Consider the following 15,879-nt stretch of genomic DNA (forward strand, 5'->3'; position numbering starts at 1 on the left):
CCCGGACGGGGGCGCTGTGGGGAGAGGGGCGGGGGCCCGGATGGGGGCGCTGTGGGGAGAGGGGTTGGGGGGGCTCTGTAGGAGAGGGGCCGGGGGCCGGACGGGGCCGCTGTGGGAGAGGGGGACAGTACAGTAAGCGCTCAATAAATACGATTGATTGATTGATTATTAATTAATTTATTTTATTTTATTTTTATCTCCTCCGTTGTTTTTATTTCGAGTCACCGGGTCAGAGCGGCCGGTGAGCCCCCTGTTGGGTAGGGACTGCAGAAGCAGTGTGGCTCAGTGGAAAGAGCCCGGCCTTTGGAGTCCAGAGGTCAGGGGTTCAACTCCCGACTCCGCCCACTGTCAGCTGGGTGACTTTGGGCGAGTCACTGCACTTCTCTGGGCCTCAGTTGCCTCACCTGTAAAATGGAGATGAAGACTGTGCGCCCCCCCCATGTGACAACCGGATTACCTTGTAAGCTCCCCGGCGCTTAGAACAGCGCTTTGCACATAGTAAGTGCTTAATAAATGCCATTATTAAATGACGGTCTCTATAGGTTGCCATCTTGTACTTCCCAAGCGCTTAGTACAGTGCTCTGCACACAGTCAGCGCTCAAAAAATACGAGTGATTGATTGATTGATTGATTGATGGAGGTTGGGTCCCCAGGGCGCCCCCTAGCGCCCCCGAGTCCGACGGCAGGCCGCGGATGCGCGCGCACTCGCCCCGGGGCGCCCCCTAGCGGCAGGGGCCGGGCGCCTCCAGCCGCGTGGGCGAGAGGGGGAACACGCAGAGGAGTCATTCGTTCGTATTTACTGAGCGCTGCACATAGTAAGCGCTTAACAAATGCCATCATTATCATTCCCTCATTCAGTCGTATTTATTGAGCGCTCACGGTGTGCAGAGCACTGTACTAAGCGCTTGCAACAGACAGAGACAACCCCTACCCAACAGCGGGCTCATGGTCTATAATAATAATGATGGCATTTGTTAAGCGCTTACTATGCGCCGAGCACTGTTCTAAGCGCCGAGGGGGATTCAAGGTGATCAGGTTGTCCCACGTGGGGCTCACAGGCTTCATCCCCGTTTTACAGACGAGGAAACTGAGGCCCAGAAAAGTTCAGTGACTTGCCCAAAGTCACACAGCTGACAAGTAGAGAAGCAGCGTGGCTCAGTGGAAAGAGCACGGGCTTTGGAGTCAGAGGTCAGGGGTTCGAATCCCGGCTCCACCACAAGTCTGCTGTGTGACCTTGGGCAAGTCACTTAACTTCTCTGAGCCTCAGTTCCCTCATCTGTAAAAATGGGGATTAAGACTGTGAACCCCACGTGGGACGACTTGATCACATTGTATCCCCCACCCAGCGCTTAGAACAGTGCTTTGCACATAGTAAGCGCTTAACAAATGCCATTATTATTATAAGTGGTGGAGCCGGGATTAGAACCCATGACCTCTGGCAGGGGGAGACAGACAACAAAACAAAGCAAGTAGAAAGGCGTCAATACCAACAAAGTAGATATAATAATAATGGCATTTATTAAGCGCTTACTATGTGCAAAGCACTGTTCTAAGTGCTGGGGTGGTTACAAGGTGATCAGATTGTCCCACGGCGGGGCTCACAGTCTTAATCCCCATTTTCCAGATGAGGGAACTGAGGCCCAGAGAAGTGAAGTGACTTGCCCAAAGTCACCCAGCTGACAATTGGCGGAGCCGGGATTTGAACCCACGACCTGGAGAAGCAGCGTGGCTCAGTGGACAGAGCCCGAGGTCATGGGTTCAAATCCCGGCTCCCCCACTTGTCAGCTGGATGACTTTGGGCAAATTACTTAACTTCTCTGCGCCTCATCTGTAAATGGGGATTAAAACTGTGAGCCACCCGTGGGACAACCTGATCACCATGTAACCTCCCCAGCGCTCAGAACAGTGCTTTGCACATAGTAAGCGCTTAATAAATGCTATCATTATTATTATTATTATGACCTCTAACTCCGAAGCCCCTGCTCTTTCCACGGAGCCAGAGCAGTGTACTAAACGCTTGGGTAAGTACAATATAGCAATAAAGATAGACAATCCCTGCCCACAACCAGTCAGCGTCCCCGACCGGGGTGAAGGGAGGAGGTGCCAGTTTGGGAGGGCGCTGATGGAGAGTCGGGGGGCAACGCTGCCCCGGCTGTGGAGGCATCTAAATTACAAATCCCGGTGGAAGGGCTATCCGGTGGACTCCCCCCAACCCCCCAGCTAGGGCAGACGGGAGTGGGATGGTCCAGATCGCAGCCTCCATTTGGGGTAAGGAAGCACCATGGACTACTGGATAGACCCCGGGCCTGGGAGACAGAAGGATCTGGATTCTAATCCCAGCTCTGCCACTTGTCTGCGGGTGACCTTGGATGAGTCACTTGACTTCTCTGGGCCTCAGTGACCTTGGACGAGTCACTTGACTTCTCTGGGCCTCAGTGACCTTGGACGAGTCACTTGACTTCTCTGGGCCTCAGTGACCTTGGACGAGTCACTTGACTTCTCTGGGCCTCAGTGACCTCATCTGTAAAATGGGGATTAAGGCTGTGAGCCCCATATAGGACAGGTACTGTGTCCAAACTGACTGCCTTGTATCCACCTCAGCGCTTAGAAGAGTGCCTGATGCTTAATAATAATAATAATAATAATAATAGTGGTATCTGTTAAGCACTTACTATGTGCCAGGCACTGAACTAAGCGATGGGAGGAATACAAGCGGATCGGGTCGGACACAGTCCCTGTCCCACTCGGGGCTCACAATCTCAATCCCCATTTTACAGATGAGGTAATTGAGGCCCAGAGAAGTCAAGTGACTTGTCCAAGGTCACACCGCAGTTTAAGAAATACCTTTTTTTTCTTTTAAAAAAAAAGGACCCAGCTGTCGGTCCCCTCCTTCCCACATGCCCGCTCCCCCCGCCTCTTCCTCATCCCATCCCGGGCCGGGGCCCCGACTGCTGTAGTAGCCCCCACCCTGCCTGCGCACCCTTAGGGAAGGCTTAGAGAAGCAGCATGGCTCAGTGGAAAGAGCCCGGGTTTAGGAGTCAGAGGTCATGGGTTCTAATCCCGGCTCCGCCACAAGCCTGCTGTTTGACCTTGGGCAAGTTATTCATTCATTCATTCAATCGTATTTATTGAGCGCTTACTGTGTGCAGAGCACTGTACTAAGCGCTTGGGAAGTCCAAGCGGGCAACATATAGAGACGGTCCCTACCCAACAGTGGGCTCACAGTCTAGAAGTCACTTAACTTCTCTGTGCCTCAGTTCCCTCAGCTGTAAAATGGGGATGAAGACTGTGAGCCCCACGTGGGACAACCTGATAACCTCGTATCCCCCCGCCGGCGCTCAGAACAGTGCCTGGCACATAGTAAGCGCTTAACAGATACCATCCTTATTATTATTATTATTTGGACAAGTCACTTCACTTCTCTGGTCCTTAGTTCCCTCGCCTGTAAAATGGGGATGAAGACTGTGAGCCCCCCGTGGGACAACCTGATCCCCCGCCGGCGCTTAGAACAGTGCCTGGCACATAGTAAGCGCTTAACAAATACCATCCTTATTATTATTATTGTTATTTGGACAAGTCACTTCACTTCTCTGGTCCTTAGTTCCCTCATCTGTAAAATGGGGATGAAGACTGTGAGCCCCACGTGGGACAACCTGATCACCTCGGATCCCCCCGCCGGCGCTCAGAACAGTGTCTGGCACATAATAAGCGCTTAACAAATACCATCCTTATTATTATTATTATTTGGACAAGTCACTCACTTCTCTGGTCCTTAGTTCCCTCGTCTGTAAAATGGGGATGAAGACTGTGAGCCCCACGTGGGACAACCTGATCCCCCGCCGGCGCTCAGAACAGTGCCTGGCACTTAGTAAGCGCTTAACAGATACCATCCTTATTATTGTTATTATTTGGACAAGTCACTCACTTCTCTGGTCCTTAGTTCCCTCATCTGTAAAATGGGGATGAAGACTGTGAGCCCCACTTGGGACAACCTGATCACCTCGGATCCCCCCGCCGGCGCTTAGAACAGTGCCTGGCACATAATAAGCGCTTAACAAATACCATCCTTATTATTATTATTATTTGGACAAGTCACTTCACTTCTCTGGTCCTTAGTCCCCTCGTCTGTAAAATGGGGATGAAGACTGTGAGCCCCACGTGGGACAACCTGATCCCCCGCCGGCACTTAGAACAGTGCTGGGCACATAGTAAGCGCTTAACAGATACCATCCTTATTATTATTATTATTTGGACAAGTCACTTCACTTCTCTGGTCCTTAGTTCCCTCATCTGTAAAATGGGGATGAAGACTGTGAGCCCCACTTGGGACAACCTGATCACCTCGGATCCCCCCGCCGGCGCTTAGAACAGTGCCTGGCACATAGTAAGCGCTTAACAAATACCATCCTTATTATTATTATTATTATTTGGACAAGTCACTTCACTTCTCTGGTCCTTAGTCCCCTCGTCTGTAAAATGGGGATGAAGACTGTGAGCCCCACGTGGGACAACCTGATCCCCCGCCGGCACTTAGAACAGTGCTGGGCACATAGTAAGCGCTTAACAGATACCATCCTTATTATTATTATTATTTGGACAAGTCACTTCACTTCTCTGGTCCTTAGTTCCCTCATCTGTAAAATGGGGATGAAGACTGTGAGCCCCACGTGGGACAACCTGATCCCCCGCCGGCGCTTAGAACAGTGCCTGGCACATAGTAAGCGCTTAACAAATGCCATTATAATGAATAATTCGGGGGTGGGGTCCTTCTCTCCGACCCAGCCCCAACTCCGCAGGCCAATCGCGACTTAGGGGGGCGGTCCCAGCCAGCCCCCCTCCCCCTGGCTCCGCGGCATCTCCGCCGCTCCAGCTCCGTCCCTGCGCTGCGCTCCGCGTCGCCGTCTCCCCCAGCCCCTCAGCACCATGGCCGAAGGCGGAGAAGAAGATGATGTCCAGTTCCTCCGGACCGTGAGTGACGGAGGGGCTGACAGGACTGGGGGTTCAGAGGAGGTGGTCTCGGGGGAGTCGGGGAGCTGGGGTGGGGGGCTCTGGGGAATTCAGGGCCGTCCGGACGGTGGAATTAGGGTACCCCAAAGCCGGACCCGGGAGCAAAGTGGGCAGAGATGGGGGGTGGGGGTGAGGTCTCTCCTGGGAAAGGCCTGGACAGCGCCGACCAAAGCTGATCTCCCTCCCAACTCCCCTCTTGGTTCTTAATTTAGCGTCTACCTAATGGCCCAGTTTTCTGCTCCCCTGGACCGGATTTGACCCAGATGTGTCCCTGGTGTCGGGGGGAAGGCGCATTGGGGGGGGACACAGAGGTGGAAGGGCGCTAGGCCCCCTTCCTTTCGGCCCCCTCCTCCCCCTCTCCATCCCCCCCCCCGCCTTACCTCCTTCCCTTCCCCAATCTATCAATCAATCGTATTTATTGAGGGGGGGGGGGACACAGAGGTAGAAGGGCGCTGGGCCCTCTTCCTTTTGGCCCCCTCCTCCCCCTCTCCATCCCCCCCGCCTTACCTCCTTCCCTTCCCCAATCTATCAATCAATCGTATTTATTGAGCGCTTACTGTGTGCAGAGCACTGGACTAAGCGCTCGGGAAGTCCAAGTTGGCAACCGTCTCAATCAATCAATCAATCGTATTTATTGAGCGCTTACTGCGTGCAGAGTACTGGACTAAGCGCTTGGGAAGTCCAAGTTGGCAACCTAGGGAGGCGGTCCCTACCCAACAGTGGGCTCACAGTCTAGAAGGGGGAGACAGAGAACAAAACATATTAACAAAATAAAATAGAATATATATGTATATATATGTTTGTACGTATTTATTACTCTATTTTACTTGTACATATCTATTCTATTTATTTTATTTTGTTAATATGTTTGGGTTTGTTCTCTGTCTCCCCCTTCTAGACTGTGAGCCCACTGTTGGGTAGGGCCCGTCTCTATGTGTTGCCGACTTGGACTTCCCAAGCGCTTAGTACAGTGCTCTGCACATAGTAAGCGCTCAATAAATACGATTGATTGATTGATTGATTGTGGGGCCTGTCACCTGGAGGGTGGACAGGGACGGACTGGGTCCTGCCTGTTAGGAGCTCTCAGAGGGCAGAGTTGGGGCATCGAGGGGCGGCCCTGGCCCCTCTCCAGTGGGGCGAAGGGAAGAGGAGTTTCTACGCTCGTTCTCTCTCTCTCCGGCCTCAGTTTCTCACGTTAGGAAATGGGATGGGGGAAGAGTCTCCATTTGGGAGTCTGTGTGTCTCTGTCCATTCTCCTCTGCCGTCTTGGGGGTTTGTCCATTTCTGAGCCTCTTTCCCCGTGTGCCCTGAGGGTCTGCGTGTGGGGGTGGGGGACGGGCACCACCGAGAACAGGAATGTGGCAACAGGTGCGACTCCCAGAATAGCTGGGGAGGAGAGGACACGGGGGGAGGGGGCACAAGGGCTTTGGAGGCTGGAGGCGCGGTCGGGGCATCCGAGGAGGGGAGGACTGAGTGGCAGCTGAGAGATGGGCCCAAGCCCCCCGACCCCAACCACCACTTTGGTCTCTCCTCGCCCAGGCGGGCTGGGGCTGCAAAAGGTGGGGACGGGGTGTGGAGCCTATTTTCACCCCCATCTCCTCTCCCCAAGTCCTCTGCTTCTTTCTGCCCCATGGGCAGCTGCTGAGCAGACGCATTCTCGGCTAAAATAGCAAGAAACTCAAACTGCCCGGGTGGGGAGAGGAGGAGGAGGTCAAGAGGCATCTCGTTTCCAGATGACTGAACAGGATGGGGTGGGGTAGGGGGTGGGGTGGAACTGTCTGCTGGGGCGTAGGGGGTGGGGGGGTCGAAGGGGATTCAGAGAAGAATGAGGGGCAGAGCCAGAGGAGAGCGGATTGGGATTGAGTTTGGGGTGGAGCCCACTGGCCAACAGGAACCAGAAGGGTGGGAGGGGGGTAGCAGCTGAGATTGGGGGGAGGCGGTGGAAGAGGCAGGGGGCCAAGAGCCGGGGGATAGAGGACAGAGCGGACGGCCTTCTCCTCTCCCCCTCCCCGCAGAGCAAATGTGTGAGAGGCAGGGACAGCTGGTCTACCGTGGTTCCTGGGGACAGAGGGGACAGGCCGATCCCTGAGGGGGGTGGGATTTGGGGTCCAGGATGGGTGCTGCAGTCTGGGAGAGCCCCAGGATCTTGGTGGGCTGCTTGGTAGAGGCCATGGGAGAGAGGCTCAGGCCTACTCTTGCCCACTCCCTCATTGCTGTCCGTCCCTCCTCGCCCCCCTGCCCTTTCTCCCCCCAGTCCCATCAAAGGCCGAACACAGCTCAGTTTACCCAGCTCCATTCATTCATTCAATCGTATTTATTGAGCGCTTACTGTGTGCCGAGCCCTGGACTGAGCGCTTGGGAAGTGCAAGTTGGCAACGTATAGAGACGGTCCCTACCCAACAACGGGCTCACAGTCTAGAAGGGGGAGACCGACAACAAAATAAAACATTCATTCATTCATTCAATCGTATTTATTGAGTGCTTACTGTGTGCAGAGCACTGGACTAAACCTTTGAGAAGTACAAGTTGGCAACATATAGAGATGGTCCCTACCCAACAACGGGCTCACGGTCTAGAAGGGGGAGACAGACAACAAAATTAAACATTTGGACAGGTTTCACCTATTGCCCCTCCCGCCTGTTTATTGGTCCATGTACCACCCCCCGCTCTCCGCTGAGGACCCAGATGGTCCATTTCTTAGCCAGTTACCTCCACTTACTGCCTCGCCCGCTCCTCTAGTCTCTGACTGGTTCATTCGCAATCCAGTGGTTAGGTTAGGCGACTCTCAGTCACAAGCCACTGGCCAGTGGCTTATTCTGATGGGTTCCTTTCATTCATTCATTCATTCATTCAATCGTATTTATTGAGCGCTTACTGTGTGCAGAGCACTGTACTAAGCGCTTGGGAAGTCCAAGTTAACAACATCTAGAGACTGTCCCTACCCAACAGTGGGCTCACAGTCTAGAAGGGGGAGATGGAGAACAAAACAAAACATATTAACAAAATAAAATAAATATGTACAAATAAAATAGAGTAATAAATACATACAAACATATATACATACAGACAGATGCTGTGGGGAGGGGAAGGAGGTAAGGCTGGGGGGACGGAGAGGGGGTGGAGGGGGAGAGGAAGGAGGGGGCTCAGTCTGGGAAGGCCTCCTGGAGTAGGTCTTGAGCTCTCAGTAGGGCTCTGGTCAGTCAGTCAGTCAATCGTATTTATTGAGCGCTTACTGTGTGCAGAGCGCTGTACTAAGCATTTGGGAGAGGACAATAGAACAATAAACAGACACATTCCCTGCCCACAACGAGCTTACAGTCTAGGTCTCGCTTACAGGCTCTGTTGGCAGAGAAGCGTGGAGGGCAGGGCCCTGCGGGGTGTTTAATTGTGTATGTGTGTGTGTGAGTTGTGTGTGTCTGTTGGGGTGGGGAGAGGGGGGAGTCCCGGGTGTCTGAGGCCTTGTTGACCTCCCCCCACCCCTCAGGAAGATGAGGTTGTCCTGCAGTGCAACACCACCGTACTGAAGGAGCAGCTCAAACTCTGCCTGGCGGCCGAAGGCTTTGGAAACCGACTCTGCTACTTGGAACCCACCAGCAATGCCCAGGTTTGGGGACGGGGCTGGTGCCGGAGAGAGGGTGGGGGCAGAGAGAAGGTGAAGAAGAAGAAGTAGAGAAGCAGCGTGGCTCAGTGGAAAGAGCGCGGGCTTTGGAGGCAGAGGTCGTGGGTTCAAATCCCGCCTCCGCCAATTGTCAGCTGGGTGACTTTGGGCAAGTCCCTTCACTTCTCCGGGCCTCAGTTCCCTCATCTGTAGAATGGGGATGAAGACTGTGAGCTCCCTGTGGGACAACCTGATCACCTTGTAATCTCCCCAGTGCTTAGAACAGTGCTTTGCATATAGTAAGCGCTTAATAAATGCCATTATTATTATTATTATTATTAAGTCAGGGGGAGGGGGCAGGCCAGGGATGGGCCCAGGACCGGGGTGGAGCCATAAAGAGAGGGTGGGGTCGGGGGGGGGGGGGCGAAGACAGGGTGGGCGAGAAGGTGGCACCGCAAAGCAGCACTTAGAACAGTGCTTTGCACATAGTAAGTGCTTAACAAATACCATTATAAAGAAGAGGGCAGAATCAGAGAGGGGGCAGCCCCAAGCAAGCAGCGTGGCTTAATGGAAAGAGCCCGGGCTTGGGAGTCAGAGGTCGTGGGTTCTAATCCCGACTCCGCCACTTGCAGCATGGCTCAGTGGAAAGAGCACGGGCTTGGGAGTCAGAGGTCATGGGTTCGAATCCCGGCTCCACTACATGTCTGCTTCTCTGAGCCTCAGTTACCTCAACTGTAAAATGAGGATTAAGACTGTGAGCCCCACGTGGGACAACCCAATCACCTTGTATCCCCCCAGCGCTTAGAACAGTGCTTTGCACATAGTAAGCGCTTAACAAATGCCATGGGGATGAAGACTGTGAGCCCCACGTGGGACAACCCGATTACCTTGTATCTCCCCCCGCCCCGACCCAGCGCTTAGTACAGTGCTGGGGACCTAGTAAGCGCTTAACAAATACCCTCTTCATCATCACAAGGAGAGGGAGCGGGGCCGGGAGTTGGGCGGCAGGATAGGGGGACAAGTTGAGGAAAGGGAGGGGTTGGATAAGGGATGAAAGAGTTTGGGAGAGCCAAGCGGAGACCTGGCCTTATCGGGGCCTACATCGAGCCACCGGACCCTTCCCACCAGATCGGAAGCTCCTCGAGGGCAAGGGGTCACGTGGACGGATTCCATCCTACACTCCCGCCCGTATGGTCCTGAGCTCGACGCCCAGTCGACGCTCAGTAAATACCACCCGCTGACGGAGCCCCCTGGAGAGGTGTCCCAGGTGGGGAGGGCCCCAGGCTGGAGGTTTCGGTCGCCCCGTCCTCAGTCTCTGTGCCCCCTGGCCTTCCGCAGAACGTGCCCCCCGACCTTGCCATCTGCTGCTTCATGCTGGAGCAGTCCCTGTCAGTCCGGGCTCTGCAGGAGATGCTCGCCAACACCATGGATGCCAGCGCGGAGGTGAGCCGGGATCGGCGGCGGGGTCGTGCCAGGGCGGGTGGGCCGGCCCGGGGAGGGGAGGTCGAACCCGCGCCCTCTGGACCCCACTGGGCCCCCTCCCCTGCTAGGGTTTCACCTGTCCTCTTCTTCCTTCTCTCTCTCTGGCTTCTCCCTCCGCCCCACGTGCCCCAGGGTCTCAATTTGGACAAATGGGTATGTGCTGACCGACTGCCATATGCCCCCTCCTGCCCGTCTCCATCGCATCCTCCTGCCCCCTCGCACCTCTCCTTCCTGCTGCCCCAAACCATCCTGTGCCCGCCGGCCTGCCCGAGCCTCCCACCCCTGGCAGCCTGTGCCAGTCCCCGGTGCCCAGTCTCCCTCCCGCTCTCGTCCCCACCATCCTCTTTCTCCTCACCCCCTCATCCCCTCCCGCTCTCCTCCTCACCATCCTTTTCCTCCTCCAATCCCTGACTCCCCTTCATTATAATAATACTAATGATGGTATTTGTTAAGCGCTTACTATGTGCAAAGCACTGTTCTAAGTGCTGGGGAGGTTACAGGGTGATCGGGTTGTCCCACGGGGGGCTCCCAGTTTTAATCCCCATTTTACAGATGAGGGAGCTGAAACACAGAGAAGTTAAGTGACTTGCCCAAAGTCACACAGCTGACAGTTGGTGGAGCCGGGACTTGAACCCATGACCTCTGACTCCAAAGCCCGGGCTCTTTCCACTGAGCCACGCTGCTTCCCACCAGTTCCCTCCCTTGTCCACCTCACCTGTACAGCATTCTCATCTTTTCCTCGCCTTTCACCGCCCTCCCCTTCCCGGCTCAGACGCTGGCCCCAGTAGTTCTCCCTGCCTCCTCCAGACTGTAACCTCATTGTGGGCAGGGAATATGTCTGTTTATTGTTGTACCTCACTCTCCCACGCATTAGTACAGTCCTCTGCACGCACTAAGCACTCAGTAATACAACTGAATGACTTTAAGGACCCTCGCCCCCGCCTTGCCCTCCATCCAAGGGGGTCCCAGAAAATTCTTCTGGGAGATTTAATTGGCTTGCAAGTCTCAGATACAAGGGCGTCGGGGATCCGCCCCAGGCCTGAGCCTCCTCTGGAGTCCCTGGGAATCAATCAATCAATCAATCGTATTTATTGAGCACTTACTGTGTGCAGAGCAATGTACTAAGTGCTTGGGAAGTACGAGTCGGCAACACATAGAGACAGTCCCTACCCAACAGTGGGCTCACGGTCTAGACTCAATCAATCAATCATTCAATCGTATTTATTGAGCACTTACTGTGTGCAGGGCACTTGGGAAGTACAAGTTGGCAACATATAGAGACGGTCCCTGCCCAACAGTGGGCTCACAGTCTAGAAGGGGGAGACAGAGAACAAAACCAAACGTACTAACAAAATAAAATAAATAGAATAGATATGTACAAGTAAAATAAATACATAGAGTAATAAATCTGTACAAACATACATACATATATACAGGTGCTGTGGGGAAGGGAAGGAGGTAAGGTGGGGGGGATGGAGAGGGGGAGGAGGGGGAGAGGAAGGAGGGGGCTCAGTCTGGGAAGGCCTCTGAATGGGACTTCTGCCCCACTCCGTGTCCTGTGGCTCCTCCTCAGGCCCCACCCGCTCCCCTGGGGTTGCTAATTTCAGCCTTGGGCCCAATGTCCATCCGTGGGAGGTGTCTCTTTGGTGCCCACACTGTCTTGGCCACTGTGATTTCTTCTCCCATCCCCCGGCTCCAGCTCCCGCTCTTCCTCTTCTCTGCCCATCTCTCCACCTCCATCCCTCCCCCTGCTGCCCAGCCCAGCCCCCCCTCAACCAACACTAGTCCCCGGTTTGGTGTTTCCTCCACTTCCCCTCATCGCATGGTGCCCACGACCCATGGTACCCGCGTGCGGGCCCTGCCCGGCTCGGTGGGGGGACCGTGGGCGGTGGGGGGGGGGGGGAAACTCAGACCCTGCTGGTCTCCCCAGGGGAGCTCGGACAGGACGCGTGTGGTCATGCTGTGTAACCAGCAGATGTGATGCAGAGAAGCAGCGTGGCTCAGTGGAAAGAGCACGGGTTTTGGAGTCAGGGGTCATGGGTTCCAATCCCGGCTCCGCCACATGTCTGCTGTGTGACCTTGGGCAAGTCACTTCACTTCTCTGAGCCTCAGTTCCCTCATCTGGAAAATGGGGATTAAGACTCTGAGCCCCATGTGGGACAACTTGATCACCTTGTATTCCCCCCCAGCGCTTAGAACCGTGCTCTGCACATAGTAAGCGCTTAACAAATGCCATTATTATTATTATTATTATGTAGTCAAGTGAGCAGGGGTGATTTGGCCCAGGTGATCATAGGGGAGTGAAAAGGTCATGTGAGCAGGGGTGATTTGGCTGAGGTGATCACCAGGTGTGACGGGATCATGTGATCAGGTGTGACAAGGGCTTGGGCGAGCATCAAGAGTGGTATGGCCCCGGAGATCACCAGGTGTGTGAAAAAAGTCATATGATCGGGGGGGCGATATGGCCCGGGTGATCACCAGGTGTGTGAAAAAGTTCACGTGATCAGGAGTGATATGGCCCGGGTGATCACCAGGTGTGTGAAAAAGGTCATATGATCCGGGGTGATATGGCCCGGGTGATCACCAGGTGTGTGAAAAATGTCATATGATCCGGGGTGATATGGCCTGGGTGATCACCAAGTGTGTGAAAAATGTCATATGATCCGGCATGATCTGGCCCGGGTGATTACCAGGTGTGTAGAAAAAGGTCATGTGAACAGGGTTGATATTCATTCAATCGTATTTATTGAATGCTTACTATGCACAGAGCACTGTACTAAGCGCTTAGCACTGTATTAAGCGCTTCCCGGGTGATCACCAGGTGTGTGGAAAAGGTCATGTGATCAAGAAGTGATGCGGCCCGGGTGATCACCGGGTGTGTGAAAGTTCACATGATCAGGGGTGATATGGCCCCGGGTGGCCTCGGCGGGGGTTGTGGACTGTGTGTGATCCTGAGGGAGGCGAGATCATGAGAAGCAACGTGGTTTAGTGGAAAGAGCCCGGGCTTGGGAGTCAGAGGATGTGGGTTCTAATCCCGGCTCCGCCACTCATCTGCTGTGTGACCTTGGGTAAGCTTCTCGGCGCCTCAGTTCCCTCATCTGTAAAATGGGGATTAAAACTGTGAGCCCCACGTGGGACAACCTGATTGCCCTGTATCTACCCCAGCCCTTAGAACAGTGCTTGGCACACAATAAGCACCTTACAAATACCATAATAATAATGATAATGTGAACCACGTGGCAGCCAGAGTAATATGGCCCAGAGGGCGATATGATACAGGTGATAAAGAAGGTGTGATGTGACTCCCCAGGCAGGGGGGAGACTATAACCGGTACTCCATGACCCTTTGCTGGCTAGAGTTCTGAACTCATAACCCATGGTTATGATGATTGTCATCAGTGAGACGCCCTTGGCCACCAGGTCCTTGCGCTAAGCAGCGGGGTGGGATCCGGCCTTTGTGGTGGCTACGGAGTCCTGCTCCCAGTGATCCTGGAGTCGAGGATGGGGACGATGTGAGCTGTCGACTATTTGCTAGTGGACGCGGATGTCCGGGTGACGATGACCCTGTGTTCGGGAGACCGGATTTGGGTGGCATTAGGTTCAGGAGGGCCCTTGGTGTCAGGCTGGGGGGTTGGGGGTGGGGGGCAAGCTGGGTCTCCCGGGAGCAGCGCTGACGGTGCCCCTTCCTCCCCGCCCCTCCTGCAGTCATCCCAGGGCGGGGGGCACCGCACGCTCCTCTACGGCCATGCCATCTTGTTGAGACACGCCCACAGTCGCATGGTGAGTCGAGGGGAGAGGGAGGGAAGGGACGAGGCGGCGGTTGGTGGGAGGGGACAGGGGAATCAATCAACCAATCAATCAAATTTATTGCGCGCTTACTGTGTGCAGAGCACTGGACTAAGTGCTTGGGAAGTCCAAGTTGGCAACACATAGAGATGGTCCCTACCCAACAGCGGGCTCACAGTCTAGAAGGGGGAGACAGAGAACAAAACAAAACATATTAACAAAATAAATAGAATATGTACAAATAAAATAAATAAGTAGAGTAATAAATCTGTACAAACATATATACATATATACAGGTGCTGTGGGGAAGGGAAGGAGGTAAGGCGGGGGGGATGGAGAGGGAGAGGAGGGGGAGAGGAAGGAGGGGGTTCAGTCTGGGAAGGCCTCCTGAATAACAGGGAGAGATGGAGGAGGTGAGGAAGAGATGAAGGGGCGATAGAAAGATGGAGAGTAACAGCCCCCTCCCCTTCTACTCGCCCCCAGTACCTGAGTTGCCTGACCACCTCCCGCTCCCTGACCGACAAACTGGCTTTCGACGTGGGCCTGCAGGAAGATGCCACCGGTAATCAATCAATCGTATTTATTGAGCGCTTACTGTGTGCAGAGCACTGTACTAAGCGCTTGGGAAGTACAAGCTGTGGCACGGCCAACCCCCAAGGGGGCGAGGCGTGGCACTAGTGGGTGAGGGGAAGGGATGGAGGGAAGTGGGGCCTAGAGGTGGAAAATGGGGTGAGGGGGGCTTGGGGGTGCGGCCATTCTCCCCGTGTCTCCCCCAGGGGAAGCGTGCTGGTGGACGATGCACCCGGCCTCCAAGCAGCGGTCGGAGGGGGAGAAGGTTCGTGTTGGAGACGATCTCATTTTGGTCAGCGTCTCCTCCGAGCGCTATCTGGTGAGCCACGGCGAGAAGCAACGCCTTCTAGTCGAAAAAGCGTGGGCCCGGGGGGGCAGAAGCTCTGGGTTCTGATCCTGCCTCCGCCATGTCTCCGCTGCGTGACCTGGGGCAAGTCACTTCACTTCTGCCTGGGAGTCAGAAGGACCTGGGTTCTAATCTATGTCGCCAACTTGTACTTCCCAAGCGCTTAGTCCAGTGCTCTGCGCACAGTAAGCGCTCAATAAGTACGACTGAATGAATGAATGAGTAATCCCAGAGAAGCAACGTGGATCAGTGGACGGAGCCCGGGCTTGGGAGTCATTCATTTATTCATTCAATCGTATTTATTGAGCGCTTACTGTGTGCAGAGCACTGGACTAAGCGCTTGGGAAGTACAAGTTGGCAATATATAGAGATGGTCCCTACCCAACAGTGGGCTCACAGTCTAGAAGGAGTCAGAGGCCGTGGGTTCTAATTCCGCCTCCTCCACTCATCAGCTGGGTGACTTCGGGCAAGTCACTTCACTTCTTTGGGCCTCAGTTACCTCATCTGTAAAATGGGAATTAAGACTGTGAGCCCCGCGAATGGGACAACCTGAGTACCTGATGTCTCCCCCAGCGCTTAGAACAGTGCTTGGCACATAGTATGCGCTTAACAAATACCATCATCATTATTATCCCGGCTCTGCCACTGGTCTGCTGGGTGACCTAGGGAAGTCACTTCACTTCTCTGTCAAATGGAGATGAAGACCGTGAGCCCCACGTGGGACAGGGACTGTGTCCAACACAGATAGTTTGTAGATAGTAGATAGTTTGTATCTACCCCAGCGCTTACAACAGTGCTTGATAAGTAGTAAGTGCTTAACAAATCCCATTCTCTGTGCCTATTTCCTCAAGTGTAAAATGGGCATTAAGACTATAAGCCCCTTATGGGACATCATCATCATCATCATCAATCGTATTTATTGAGCGCTTACTGTGTGCAGAGCACTGTACTAAGCGCTTGGAAAGTACAAGTTGGCAACATATAGAGACAGTCCCTACCCAATAGTGGGCTCACATTCTAAAAGGGGGAGCCAGAGAACAAAACCAAACATACTAACAAAATAAAATAGAATAGATATGTACAAGTAAAA

At 54.1% G+C, this 15,879-nt stretch overlaps 1 protein-coding gene across 2 annotated transcripts in view; it reads left to right on the top strand.

Moving 5' to 3' along the window:
* The first annotated feature begins 4,923 nt into the window (after positions 1-4,923).
* Positions 4,924-15,879, top strand: part of RYR1 (ryanodine receptor 1) — a 107,612-nt gene continuing 96,656 nt past the window's right edge. For both annotated transcript variants that reach the window (XM_038767613.1, XM_038767614.1), the window contains exons 1-6: positions 4,924-4,968; positions 8,492-8,611; positions 9,944-10,048; positions 13,793-13,867; positions 14,357-14,435; positions 14,650-14,762. In XM_038767613.1, the coding sequence (XP_038623541.1) occupies positions 4,924-4,968; positions 8,492-8,611; positions 9,944-10,048; positions 13,793-13,867; positions 14,357-14,435; positions 14,650-14,762 (537 nt within the window). The remainder of the gene's footprint in view (positions 4,969-8,491; positions 8,612-9,943; positions 10,049-13,792; positions 13,868-14,356; positions 14,436-14,649; positions 14,763-15,879) is intronic.

The sequence above is a fragment of the Tachyglossus aculeatus genome, chromosome 26 (assembly GCF_015852505.1).
Source record: "Tachyglossus aculeatus isolate mTacAcu1 chromosome 26, mTacAcu1.pri, whole genome shotgun sequence".
NCBI lineage: Eukaryota > Metazoa > Chordata > Mammalia > Monotremata > Tachyglossidae > Tachyglossus > Tachyglossus aculeatus.